The sequence below is a fragment of the Centroberyx gerrardi genome, chromosome 10 (assembly GCF_048128805.1).
Source record: "Centroberyx gerrardi isolate f3 chromosome 10, fCenGer3.hap1.cur.20231027, whole genome shotgun sequence".
In the NCBI taxonomy this organism is placed as follows: domain Eukaryota; kingdom Metazoa; phylum Chordata; class Actinopteri; order Beryciformes; family Berycidae; genus Centroberyx; species Centroberyx gerrardi.
Genome location: NC_136006.1, coordinates 12,845,335 through 12,860,178, shown reverse-complemented (window position 1 = coordinate 12,860,178; position 14,844 = coordinate 12,845,335). Strand labels below are relative to the sequence as shown.

Genomic DNA, 14,844 nt, shown 5'->3' with positions numbered 1-14,844 from the left:
CTATTCTATTCTATTCTATTCTATTCTATTCTATTCTATTCTATTCTCTATTCTCCATCATTTTTAAAGTGCTTTTCCAAACTGTTACAAAGTGCTTTACAAAACAAATAACATAAATGAATATATACAATAAAAGAGTAGGTAAAAAAAAAGGAACCAGAGACAAATGAGATAAAAAATAAAAAAAGGAGACACACAAAATTACAACAGGAATAAAACAGGACACTGTGCAGAAGTGATGTACAGTGTAAAGAATGTCAAGTGTAGAAGTGATGTAAAATGTGATAATGAGCTCTATTCTATTCTATTCTATTCTATTCTGACATTGTCCCTACTCTTCCAGGGCGGTGGGCAGCCCGCTGGTCATGGACCCCAACAGCATTTGCAGGAAGACGAAGCGCCTGGCGGGGAAGCAGGCGGAGCTGTGTCAGACCCAGCCGGAGATCGTCAGTGAGGTGGCCAAAGGAGCCAGGCTGGGCGTCCGGGAGTGCCAGTACCAGTTCAGGTACCGCCGGTGGAACTGCACCAGCCACAACAAGTACTTTGGCAAAATACTGCAGCAAGGTGAGTAAGGGAGGAAAGGATTTGGCCAGTGTTGCTTTGATAATGACGATAATACTCATTATGTTACAGAAAACACATAAACACATAATAGAAAACACAACCTTTTGTTGTTCCTTTTATACTGCTTTGCTTTGGTTTTAAAGTATGTACATGCCGGTACATATATTTTCTGTCACGGCTGTGACTGTCATAACATAACATACACCTAACTGTAGTGTGACAACAATTACCTGTTGTTTGCCTACCAAGATGGTTGTATTGTAATGAAACTGAATTGCTGAATGACCATCAGTCAAAACTGCTGCAAAGTCAGTGAGCTTTATGTAAACATACTACAATATTTTGACCAAATTAAGCCTGTCACGGTGAAATCCTACATAATATTGTTTTTGTCATATATCATCAGCAAACCAATCTTAAGTACAGTAGAATGTTGATCCACTATAATAACTTGAAACTAAAGGTTGGACTTGGAGGTAATTACTGAGTATTTATTTGAGCCTGTCCTCAGAGGGGTTTTGACTTTTGTGATATCTCAGTTGATCAGTTTGTGGCAGGCAAAATTAATCAATCCATGAAAGGATATCTGGTATGGAGCCCCATTTTTACCTGCTGCACAATCGCGAGGCAGACAGAAGCTGTTATCAAGAATATGTCTAGACAGGACACCAAGCTACATTTAAACACAGGTGTAAATGCACTAAATGAGGATTGGAACTGACCAAACTGTCTCCACAGGCCATCCCAGTTGTGGGATTTGGACAAACACTCTTTGCTAGATGATGAGTTTTTGTTAGATGGACTCAAAACAATTAAATAACCCTTTGACGCAGAACTGGTTGATGTAAGAGAGAACATGTTGCCAGTGTCTTCTGTGTGGTTCCCATCAGCACTCCTTCCAAAAAGCTTTGGTAGCGGTGTGAGTGGTTGTTAGAAAATGTCCACGCTTTTACACAAAGTGTCACGTCCCATTCTTCAGCGGCGAGTACCTTAGGATCTGAACCCATGACCTCACGACCGCAGCCGGCGGCCTTACGTCAGCTTGAGGTCAGATCCTCGTCTGATGGCAGTCCAACAGACAAGGGCAGCTGTTGTGTTTCAGACCAGACATATTCACACTTGACTGACTCTCTCCTCTTCATCAGATGGTGCACGCTCGAAATGATCTTCTAAAATTGCCTTTTCTCTTAACATCTCTCTTAAGATCTCTTAACATCTTCCTCCAGCTCTTTGAAGTCTGTAATATAGCTAATGTCGGGTCACTGCTGGGTCCTTCGCAATTACTGTGTTGGTTTTTCTGTTGTATGATTAGGTTCATAGAGAGCTGTCTGTCTGTTCTTTGCGTGCTACAGAGGACCTTTATCTGCGTCCTGACAGCGCTGCGTTTTGTCAACAAACAGGGAACATCCAATATTAATACACATCGAGAGTCAAATATGCGTCACGCGCATGTTATTAAACCAGTTTGGTTCTCATTGCTGGAAAACTCATGTATTGTGCTCACCTAGCATTAAAGTCACAATAAAATTAAAAATGACTTTTTCACCTTGTAGCTAATTTTCTGTATCATAATATACACCAATTTTGCAAAAAAATACTTTTTTTTTTTCATTTTCTTCTATTTTTATATCAAAACTTTTCCATCCTGGAAAACTGTATGTTATTAGTGGTTACTTCATGGTTTACCAGTAGTTCTACATAAAAATTCCAACCAATAATACCATCACAGATTTTTGAACAATCTCTCCCTTTGATCATATAAAACTGACTTTCTCTACTTTCTACTTTCTATACTGCCATGCCAATATTGGAGGACACTTTTGAATGATCCCTCCCTGCATTATGTTCCGCCCTAACATCCTGTTTAAGCCGTAAATATGTAAAATTATAGAAGCATTTCATTGCGACTTTAACTTTTCTTTTTTCTTTCTTGCTTCTTGTTTGTGAAAGATAGAGGTGACAGAGAAAACTTAATTTGTGTGTGTGTGTGTGTGTGTGTGTGTGTGTGTGTGTGTGTGTGTGTGTGTGCTTTTGTTTTGAATATCACATCTTCCTTCAACTGCAAAAGGCCATCTGACTAACGGTACCAATTCTATATTGGGACTTTAAACTGGATCAGTTTCAAACTGGAGTGCCAGACCTTCAGTTGTTTATCTAAATTAGTAGTCATTGTTCAAGTCAACCTCACCCTGCATCTATCTTGTGTCAAGACTGCAGGAATTTCCAAACAATTCATCCCGGGGTGGAGCAGCAGTGTTGTAGCTGCACAACAAGCATGTAAAAAGTGGAACTTCATCTATCGCATATATTTTCTTCTGTTCGTTTTTCTGTAAGGTGGCAATACTACTTTCTCCTGAGACAAAGAGACCAGTGTGTCCAGAATGATTAATGAGTAAAATAGTAAAATAGAAGTGTGAGCTAAATGTTTGCTAGACAAAAACTATCGAGAGACGGTGAACCAGAGTTTTGCGCTGCTGCAGTCAGAGTCTGTAACTCATACCAGGCGAGATCTGTAATCCTTTGTGGTAAAGCTATATTGTTTGGTAACAAGATGTCCTAGGCCTGGCTGGTGGATCAGAGGTATTGGCGTTATGACGATACCTTATAAAAGTATAGAGGGTGTGCACACTGCCATAAAGAAAATGTCAAGAACGGTGACTACAATAGCCCCATTTTCTCCGTCCTGTTGTAACTGCTGTGAAACAGATTTTAGGATTATGTTGTGTTAATACTGAAACCACTCAAGCACCTGGAAGTCTGTTCCTTTTACCCGAGACGAGTTGGCTAGTGGTTTCCATGGGTCAGCATTGTCTCCTTGTAGGTTTGAATTGGAAGAGTTGGCTGCAGGTGAACTTTTGTGCATTTGTTGCCCATCAGCGGTCAATCACATGCCAGCATTGCTCTATTATTGCATCAATGGCACTGCAGCTAGCTCAAATCTGTGAATATACAATTGTTATGGTTTCTGAAAGCAGAGGTAGGGTAAGGAAAATACTAGTAGAGTACTGTGTCTTTGATGAGTAGAGGTACTGCATTAAAATCACTTTATTTATTTATTTATTTAGTTATTTTTTTCTAAGCTAATGAACATGCAGAATCAGCCTTGAGAGCATCTTCTCTCTCAAGCAAAAGTGCGTAAATTTTCACTCAGAAAATATCCTGGACCATTAAGCTTCAATAACATCATGCCATATTAAAGCACATCAGTCATCCACCAGGCCATTATCTGGCTTCACACCCTCAGAACGATTAATAGTATTGATCGATACCTCATGCAGCTGAAAGCCACTCTTAAGTAAAGACCAGTTTTTCTTTCCCCTTCTTTCATTTGAGATTACGACACCAGCAGTGTTTCTCTGACGGAGAGAGGGGGGCAAAGATTGAAAAAAGAGACAGAGAGACAGAAAGATAGATTGAGAAAGAGAGAGAGAGAGAGAGGGCAAGAATCTACCAGCAGAAGACAGACTAGCGATTAATCATAAATTCCTGCCTGTCTATAAGTGAGGCCAAAGTGCTCCTCTGTTTTGAAGCCTTCGCCCTCAATTACCTGGATCCCTCACTTAACGGTCGTTTGTCATTGACTAGCACCAGTAAATGCCAAAATAAAAGTGCCTTAATAGGGCTTAGAAAGGCTTCAACAGATGATGAAGATAATCTCTCAGAATAGCTTTGTATTTAATGCCATTTCTCTCAAAGGGGTTGAGTGGACCTCAGTGATGCCATTGACCTCAATTTACTTTATATCTCTCATTTACGCCGGTGTTTAGTTACTGGAAGGTAGCGGTCTGCCTCGCTTCCTCATAGACTTTGTAATTACAGTGGCATTAATACAAAAAATGCAATTGATGAGAAACAGTTTAGATTTTTGACTGATTTTAACACCAGAAGGACTCTTAGTAAACTTAGGCAGCTTCAGTATATGGAATGGTGTTATATGGTATTTTCCTAAAATGTATTTCGCAACATTGCAAATAGGATAGTGATAACAGCCATAGGGAGGCTGCTGCACAAACTAGTTGGCAGAAACATCTTCCTCTGTCGTCCCGCTTTGCAAAAATATCCCCAGGCTATTTCTCACCAGACGTAAACCCCTCATAGGGTTTCTGTAGTTTTGTTGTGTGTTCGCTGGCTGACTTTGCTCAGAAACGGTCTTTACTTTGTAGCATGTACAATAGAGGCGGTATGTGAGCATGTGTGTTTGAGAGAGAAACACACGGTATAGCTTGTCAGACGGTGAGTGGAGCGTTTTAGATAAGATCAAGTGTTACTCTACTGGTACTGATGATGATTCAGACTGTACAGTCAGTGTGTGTGTGTGTGTGTGTGTGTGTGTGTGAGTGTGTGTGTGTGTGTGAGAGAGAGAGAGAGAGAGAGAGACAGAGAGAGAGAGAGCAGCATATGTCTATATCACACTGAAGTGTGTATCTGTTATTGGCATCTTTTATTGTTCACAGAGTTGCAAAAATGCTTATAGAAACATCTTCATCTTCACTGTCATTTTACAGTATTCATCATGATGATGCGCCGATGATAATGAAGATGATGATGGATGAAAGGCGCTCACTTCAATAAAGCTGGAACAACACACACACACACACACACACACACACACACACACACACACACACATTCATGTGGCACACTAACAGTTTGTAATGATTATGACTTACTTGTTCGACTTGCATTCCTCTTTGAACACTTGTGCATGAAGCCACCAGAAGAACGAGAAAGAGAGGCTGAGGCAGGGAGACAGAGAGAGGGAGGATGTGTGTGTACGTGTGTGTGTGTGTGTGTGTGTGTGTGTGTGTTTCTAGGTGAACACGGGGTTTTTAGTTGATTTCACAACATTACTGAAACGCTGCCATTTCATGCCATCACTGCAACAAGTGTGAATGAATGAACATGTCGACACAAGGATGACAACTTATTTTGCATTGGAATCCATGCATTCTCTTATCTGCAATAAAACCTTTAACCTTTTACTTACAGTCCTGTTTCTAAAGGAGGTTGAATTTCTGGTTGCTTGTCATTAATTGGTAGTTATTACCATCTTTTCCTTGATCTCCGCTGTGTTCAGATAACACACGAACCCCGGAGCGGTCATGACTAGCAGTGTGGGCCAGCTTAGAGAGAAAATGCTGATAGAAATCAAAGCAAGGATGTTGCTGCTCCACTCTGTTCAATACTCAGGAAAGGCATGTTTCGATTGGTGTGTGTGTGTGTAATACAATACCGCGGTAGAATAAACACTGACTGTTCCCCTGGGGTGTACAGTGGTTTCTGAGTAATTAAGACACTCATCAACCATGTCAAAAACAGCATAAAAGAGGAATTTATCTGGTTTCCCCTATATGATCCTATCTCACACAGACAGACAGACACATATGGGCCTGCACGCACACACACTCACAGGTATACATACATATATACACATGCACACATCTCTTGCCTGGTATTTGATTGAACAAAGTGAGCGGGTAAAACTTTGGTGCATTTGGCAGAGAGAGAGTGCTGCAGTGATTCATACTCAGCTGATAATAAAGCCATCACATTAAGCAATACACAAGTATTTGTTTGATCCAGTTTGATTTGTGTGCTGTCGTATGATGTGGAGTAAAGTCACAATGACCGTCTTACCTCACACGCTGATTTGCTGCAAATAGAAATCAAAATGTCATTCGGTTTTCCAGCTTGGTGTTGCTGAAACGTTTGGCATCAGTGAAAAAAGTGCTCATGTGGGTTTTACTTAAGGGCTTACATAATCTGAGTCCATTGGCGCATGATAAGACCAAAATCTCCTCTTAGATAATTCTGGGAAACCTAAAACGACCTCATCAGTGTCTGTTTTTGGACTCTGTGTTTCAGGTCATGAGGGTTATGTTGTTGTTTTCGGACTAGTGAAAGGAGGTGAAGCTAATGGATCACTGGCTGCAGCACCAATGATGATGTGGCAGTGAAAGGTGGGATCTAATACTGCCACGCTATTGGTGTAATATAGCAGTGGTGGCACATGATTGGCTTCTATCAATCAAAGTTACCGAAAAGTTCTAGCCAATTTCCTCCAGCTGGCAAAATGACCACTGTCAACACTCACTGTCTCGATTACTCTAAAAATAATTAACTTTCAACAACTAGTTTCTTCAGATTGATTGTTGTGTGGATGCTTAGTAAGAGGTTCAATACGTAGGTCGCATGTCACATCAGGACAAATACATCTCTGTTTCAAACTGTGTCTTGGTTTGTTTCGCTTTAAAGCAACAACTCATTCACAGCCTGTTTGCCAGGGATGCGGTGGGCACTGACAGACATGTTTTTGTGTATGCCAGAATAAATTTTAATTTCAAATGACACTACATGACACTATATTTTCATAATATTTACAAAGGATTACCTCTTTCTGCAATGCATCCCCGGGTATGTGACTTGTCGTATCATGAAATGCTGTTTTAGGCTGAATGCAGTACAATACATGGTATATCTAACATGTATTGACTAGAAAGACTTTGCTGTCTCAATGTTTAGATGGTAAAAGTGTGTGATTTTATGTTTTTGCATGTTCTTGTGGTTGTGTATGTGTGTATTTAAAAAAAAAAATTAAACCCTGGAGTGTTTCATCCCGTTATGGACAGATCATACAGTAGCATAACTGTTGAATACAATTTTAATAGCTGGAAAACAGTCATGAGAAGAAAAAAAAAAAGATTAGCCCAGTGAATTTCAGATACTTTCAATACTATATGTGCATGCTCATAATATTTCTGTGTCTGAGACTGTTTGGTTGTATTCCAGACAACTCATTTCAGTTTTAACACCCCAGAGCCCCTGCATCATTGTCTGAAAGACTGAGTATTAAAAGAATATGTGCTAATTCCTGCAGAAGGGCCTTCTGGCATTAGGAGCAGACCTAGACAGGCCCAGGCACCCGCCGTGGCAGAGAATTTGTTTGGAATTCATGTCTCCGAGGAAAATATGAAAGAGGGTGCCTCAAATCATAAGATTTTTGATACCTTCTTTTACTCATAACCCATACTCTTCTCTCTATCTCTCTGTCTCTCTTTCAATCTTCTGCTCTCTCATTGTTATGTCTCATATTTCTTTTTAGGTCTCTCTTTCTGTCTTCAGTGTTGTGTGTCTTTCTCTCACACTCTTTTCCCCAATTTTTTGCCCGGTTTGTGAGGGTCGTGAATTTCCTTCACACAAGAATCCCATGTACTTTATGTGATGGGTGATGTTTTGCTCCTGGTTAGCGAGACTTTCAGTTGTCACCATGAAAAAATAAATATAAGTAACTGTATATCTTAATTTTGCAATGCTAATGAGCTCAAATTATACATATTTTTGTTCAAATTATACATATATGAATATTTGCCTTGTGAAATTTTCCTTTTGAATGGCCTGTCCTTGATTTTCTTGGAGAGGCCAAGGATGTGTCGTCAATATATCTACTGTAGTTAGGGACATCTGGACATCCATGCTTTTAACATTATTAGGGACCCAACCATTTGGGACACAGCTTGTGTCATTATCACCATGTGTTGTTAATAATGAGCTGTGTATTGCAAAAGTAACACATGTGTGTCCCTAAGTAGATACAGGGATGAGTTGAAGATGACACATCTTGATCTGTTCTAGCTCCTGGAGAGAACAGTGGGAACAGTAAGGTGTGGTCTTGCCTGAGCTGCAGGGAGAGTGTACAGCATGCACACACACATACACACTCACACACACCGTTTGCAGAAATGCACCAGACGTACAGCCATGCGCATGCACACTCACACATCCAGTAGACAGTTGAACAATTTATTTAATCCTTTGTCAATCACAGCCAATCCCAAACAAACAGTGAAGCCATGAAAATAAACAATTGGCAATTATGTGCGCTGGTTTGACAGACATTACGAAACACAAAACAATAGGCAAGCTGACTATTTGTGAAATGTAATAAATGCTCAAACTCTACATAAAGTCCACACACACACACACACATGCATGGACACACACACATGCACACGCGCTTACACAATTTTTGCCTGTATTGGAGACATCTCTGGGTGTTGGGGTCTACAGCTGGTATTGATATCACGGCGGGCTGGTGTGTGCAGGTCTCGTCGCACGCCACCCATTCCCTGTGTGTGTGTCTGTGTGTGTCTGTGTGTGTGTCTGTGTGTGTGTGACCGTTCCTAATGAATCCCATTCACTGAATCATGCGATATGGAGTTGGCAGTGTTGGCGGCGGTGACTGCACGCTCACCGCCTTCCAGCTCACAGAAATAAAAGTCCTTCACTTAGGCTCCATCCACACAATAGCCTGCTAAGTGCTATACACACACACACACACGCACACACACACACACACACACACACACACACACACACACACACACAGTCCCTAGTCCCCCAGAGCAATCTATCTAGACAGAGTTCTGCCATTGAAATCATTGCGGGCCCCAACAGTTCCCACTGCTTGCTTCCTGATAGAACGTTATGTTTCCAAGCAATAAATACAGCTCCAGCCTTCTTTATTGCTTATGATCAATTTTTATTGTTAGTTTAGTTTAGTTCATTTAATTCCAGGAAGTAATAACGGAGGTTTAAATAAGTTTGAGATCACTCGAGGTGTCGTTTTAGATGTTAATTTTGCCAGTTTTTGTTGCCATCCTGCCTGTAGTAATATGGATTTCACATCACAAGATGATTATGGAACAAAAGAATAGTCAGGTTTTGATTATGGGTCTTTAAACTGTGACAACAGCAAAAAAGACTAACTTAAGCTCATTTTCCCAATACCTATGCTTATATTGTGATAGCAGTACACACTGCATCTATATTTAAAAAATGAGAAAAGGATGAGAGATATTTACAAAGGGGCACTCTATGAAACTCTTTTATCTCGGGCCAATAGGTCTCTCAAATCCTTTCTCAGCAGCTCTTGTCTTTTAGAGAGAAGCAAATAACAATAGCTGAGAATAAAGATGTGTTGAGCCAAGGGTGAGAATGATGTTGAAGCCTTAGGCGAGGACAGAGGATCAATTTGCAGTTGTGGTTGGACATGCCTTTAGCCAGGAGTGCTAAGCCCTGCGCCAGAAATAAACCCGCAGCTGTGGTGTGTGTGTGTGTGTGTGTGTGTCTGTGTGCGTGCGCGTGTGACATAGCTGTCCTATCAGCACTACAAATACAATGAGGCTTGAGATCACAGTAATGGACCAGGATTGAGAGAGACCTGCTTTGATCTTGCTACATACAGTTGAGTTATTGACTGTCTGGATGGACTGACAGACACTTGGCTGGCTGGATGGATGGATGGAGGGAGAGATGGGTGGATGGATGGGTGGGCAAATGAATGAATGGATGAATGAGTGAATATGTGAACATCCATGTCTGCACATTGCCTCTCTGTCTGCCTGTGTGCATTGTTAAATCTGGATTGTTCATACTTTATTCCCAAACACAAAACTGTGGCCCTGTTTGAACTATCCTGCTGTAACAGTTTCAGACTGCCATTGTTGAAATTAGTCTGGTGGTTCACTGTGCTGCCTCTGGAGTTGGAACGGGTTATTAATGCACATTGTTCTTCATTGCAGTAAAACTGTTTTTTAAAGTTATAATCTGCAACATTTTCGTATAAGTAAATGTTCGTTTTACTCTCTAACACTGTACACAAACAATTAATCAAGCTATACCCAGTTAATGAAAGATTTTACATTAGCTGTTCTAAACATCGGGGTCAGGTAGGTCTTCTCTGATGCACAGCAAGTGATGCGTTTTATGTTTGCAGCAGTAGCAACAGTGGTTTGTTTGGAATAAACAGAGGAAGAATTGGGTAGTTAGAATGAGGAGTGGTAGCCAATATAGCTGAATAGACAAAGAAAAGAGCGCCACCTACAGAAACTCAAACAGAAAATACAAGGAAAAAGACGTCACAGTACTGGACACATTGATTGACAAGTGATCTCACCAAAATAAAAGAAAATGTGACTATATATGACAATGAAACCATAATAAATATCTCCTATATGTATTTAGATCACGGAAGCACTTATGTCTCTCTACCTCTTGCATCACAGTGACTTTTTGTGCAAACTAAACTAAACTAAACCCCCTCTCTCTTGTCCCATGTAGATATCCGGGAGACGGCGTTCGTTTACGCCATCACGGCGGCAGGTGTGACCCACGCCGTGACGCAGGCCTGCAGTATGGGAGACCTCCTGCAGTGTGGCTGTGAGGCCACCAGGAGCAGAGCGCCTCCGAGGCCCCCGTCCTCGTCCTCCTCCTCCTCCTCCTCCTCCTCCTCCTCCTCCTCCTCCTCTGGGGAGGGGGTGAAGTGGGAGTGGGGGGGCTGCGGAGATGATGTGGAGTTTGGTTATGAAAAGTCGAAACAGTTTATGGATGCCAAGAGGAGAAGGGGCAAGAGCGACATCAGGGCGCTGATTGACCTGCACAACAATGAAGCTGGGCGGCTGGTACGTATGATGTCATGTTTTGTTTTGTTTTTTGTCTGTTGTTGTCTCATTCATTCAAAGGGATAACCAAAATATTACAAATACTGCTGTATATACACTGAGTACCAAAATAGCAGTACTATATTTAAATACTGTTCATATAGTTGTTCATATTCCCCAGAAAACAAGATTTTTTTTGTCTTTCAAATCAACAATATGCTTTCACTATCACACATTCTCAAATCTGAATTATGCAATGCTTATTCCTTTTATGATTTTTTCACCTGTGCTGAGAAGAACCAAGTTTAAAAGTGATTTCAAGATAGAAAAATATGTATTACAACAGGAAGGTATTAGACCCATAAAAGAACATTTTATGCCATTTAACTTTTGGCATGAGAAGATTGCCAAAAGTGGGAAGATATGATTTTGGAATGAGTACTCTATCCTTGCAGTTTCTGTTTCCATTTTGAATGAATTTAATTGAAAATGAATTGACCCCAGTCATGCTGCAGTTCAAGAAAGAGTGAATATTAACCCCTACTGTAATAAACATCTGATGTTTCACTTTATACTCTAGGATTTTAGGAACAAAAGCATTGCTTGTCTTATGGAATGTTCCATCATTCCATGAACATGCAAAAGAGAAAGACATCGCCCCCAGCCATATTTGTGTAGCGCCGTAAGCCGATATTCTAACAAGAATCAAGTTTCTGAAACACAAAAACAAGAGCGTGCCACACATTTTGTTTTCAAGCCTCCGAGGCATATTCCCAGCCCTTGTAGAAGTTTAAAGTTCCTCTTTGTTGCTCACTCTACTCTCATCTGTGTTCACCTCATGAGTTATGGCCACGACAAGTCAACATCCTATTGGAAAAGTGGAGATAGCAACTTTTTTGCTCTCTTTTCGGAGAGGTTAATAATACGGTTTAGCTCTGAAAGTCTTTCATTTGCTTAGTGCTGTCAGCCTTTTGTTGGTCCCAGTTTGTTACACCCACTTGTAGAAATGCTGACACACACACACATGCACACAAACTCACGCACACAGTTACACGGTTGTGACACACTCCTCAGCAGGGGTCAAAGACAGGTAGACAGGGGGAGGAGAGGAGAGGAGAGGAGAGGAGGAGTAGAGAGGAGAGGAGAGGAGAGGAGGAGAAATGGGGAATAGGCCAATTATAGCATTAGCGAACATAACAGCATTTAGAACATAACAAGAAACCTGCACACAAATGCACACACACACTTAAAGAGGTTGAGAAATAAGCGTGCTGTGGTGTGTGCAAATGTCTGTGCATGTGTATGCGTGTGTGTGGGTACATGTATGCATGTTTGGCAAGTGTGTGTGTGTGTATGTGTGTGTGTGTGTGTGTGTGTGTGTGTGTGTGTGTGTGTGTGTGTGTGTGGGTTTCTGTAAGGGCGTGCGCATGTGTGTGTGTGATGGGTTAATTATGTGCAGTATATAAGTGAATGATCTGTTGTCAAGGCTTGTTAGATGTAGGAAGGCCAGAGGCAACATGGAGGGAGAGGGGGGTTGGGGAGTTAAATTCCTTCTGAATAGCGTCTGCTTTTATCTCACCTATCTATCTGTGTGTGTGTGTGTGTGTGTGTGTGTGTGTGTGTGTGTGTGTGCATGCATCAGTGTCTTTATCTGTAATATATTGTGAAAACATAATAATAAATTACATCTTTAGAGCACTCTTCATTTGTCAAAAGCAGCATTGCTTCACTTTAGGGTACGAATTAAACATGTTTCTCTTTTTCCTTTTTCCCCCTTCTTTTTTCTCTCTTTTTTGATCTACCCTCTCTCTCTGTTTTTCTCCTTCCCTCACCCCACTTCACCCATCTCCCCTCTCCCCCTCTCCCCCCCATCCCTCCATCCACCACCCACCCACCAAACCCCTTCCCCCCTCCCAGGCGGTGAAGCTCTACATGCGGACAGAGTGTAAGTGTCACGGCCTGTCGGGCTCGTGCACGCTGCGCACGTGCTGGAAGAAGATGCCCCACTTCCGCGAGGTGGGCGACCGCCTGCTGGAGCGCTTCAACGGCGCGTCCAAGGTGATGGGCGGCAACGACGGCAAGACCCTGATCCCCGTGGGCCAGAACATCAAGCCGCCGGACAAGCAGGACCTGATCTACTCCGCCGAGTCGCCCGACTTCTGCCTGGCCAACCGGAAAACCGGTTCGCTGGGGACGCGGGGGCGCATGTGCAACAGCACGGCCATGGACGTCAGCGGCTGCGATCTGCTCTGCTGCGAGCGGGGCTTCCGGGAGGAGACCGTGGTGTTTGAGGAGAACTGCCTGTGTCGCTTCCACTGGTGCTGCGTGGTCCAGTGCAAGAAGTGCTCGGTCCGAAAAGAGCTCAGTCTCTGCCACTGAGGTTGAGATGAGAGAATTAACTGGTTAATTTTAATTATTTCAGTTACTCTTTGAGGTTTTGCTTCAGTTTGGCTAGCGTGCAAGAAGGATGGGGTTTGGACTTCTGATGGAGATCCAATTTTTGGACCAGGCAAGATCAGATATTCCCCAAAAATTGAACTCATTTCAAGTAGTATTTAACCCCAGTTCTGGTTATTTGGTTGCCAGAGCTTTGGACAGGACATTTCCAGAAAGACATAACAAGGAGCTGGCCAAAGGTTAACAAAGGCACAAAAATGGAACCACATGGAAACAATGGCATTCCTACTTTAAAAAAGGGGACTAAAAGAAGTTAAAATGTCTTTTCATTTCCGAACTACCACCTTTCTAATACAGTTTCTTGTTTATGAAAAAAGGACCAAAGGAAGAGAAAAAGGAGTTGACTCATTTAAAACATATTTGTATTTCCCATGTGAAAGAGGAGGAACTAAGCTTGAAGTTTCTGAAAAAGAACTCTGTGTGACAAACTGGCAAAGTTTGTCAGTGTCTTCTCCATCTACGACCAGTTCAACAGCAGAGCTTGATCTGGACTTCTATCCAAAACCAAAGCTGAGTTTCAGGCACCAGCCTGTGCTGATACACCAAATTCGCCTTGATTGTGGAATTTCTTTAATTTCATAAGATGGTCACTAATCTAAAAACAGAGAGATGCAACACTGACAATTATGAAACTTTTTAAGCCTCTTCATTCATTTTTTACGACCTGGAACTAAAATTTCTCAACTTTACATGTTTTACATGAATGGCTCTTTGCAGAAAAGTTTCATATCTACAGTATGCTGTACTATCTAAAATGGCTTGTAGACTTAATTCTGGCTCCAATTCCTTTCAGCTTACTTTGACTTCTAAAAGACATCTGTGTTCATACATGAACACCTGTCACCAAACGGTGCACTGTATTGTCAGTTGGGATTGTGACAGCTGCTCTGCTCATCCTAATTATTGTCTCCTTTAATGATGCTTTGCCGGAAATCAAAGTGTCTAATTTACTTCAACAGAGGAGCTCTCAGCATTTCATGGGAGTCTGTCTTAGGCCACCAGGGCAACACAAATGGCTGCAGCATCTCTCTCTGTCCTCTATATTATTGAGCTGTCTACAGTGGCTGCCTGGGATGACCAAATGATTCCGTACAAGAGCAGAGATCCATACAGAAATTGAATAGGATTTGTTCATTTGTGCCATTTTGCATCCCTGATTGAATTAAACTGAATGCTTGGTAGAAAGGATTGAACAGCCGTACAACTGTAGCAGCTGCAACATGAAGAAAAAGACTATAAACCCATTTTAGATCCACAGCCGAGTTCTGCAAATTAGAAGAGCGAGCATCACATTGCAGAGATACATTTTCCATTTCAGCCCCCAGAACGCTTTCAAGTAGTATTGGGCAGCTTGCTGACAAAGATTTGGCTAATAGTTTAATTT

General features: G+C 41.7%; 1 protein-coding gene across 1 annotated transcript in view; it reads left to right on the top strand.

Annotated features, from left to right (window-relative positions):
• The window catches only part of wnt6b (wingless-type MMTV integration site family, member 6b), a 24,817-nt gene extending 11,435 nt beyond the window's left edge, over positions 1-13,382 (top strand). The window contains exons 2-4 of the mRNA XM_071894372.2: positions 344-564; positions 10,684-11,024; positions 12,921-13,382. Of these exons, the coding sequence (XP_071750473.2) occupies positions 344-564; positions 10,684-11,024; positions 12,921-13,382 (1,024 nt within the window). The remainder of the gene's footprint in view (positions 1-343; positions 565-10,683; positions 11,025-12,920) is intronic.
• The last annotated feature ends 1,462 nt before the right edge of the window (positions 13,383-14,844 follow it).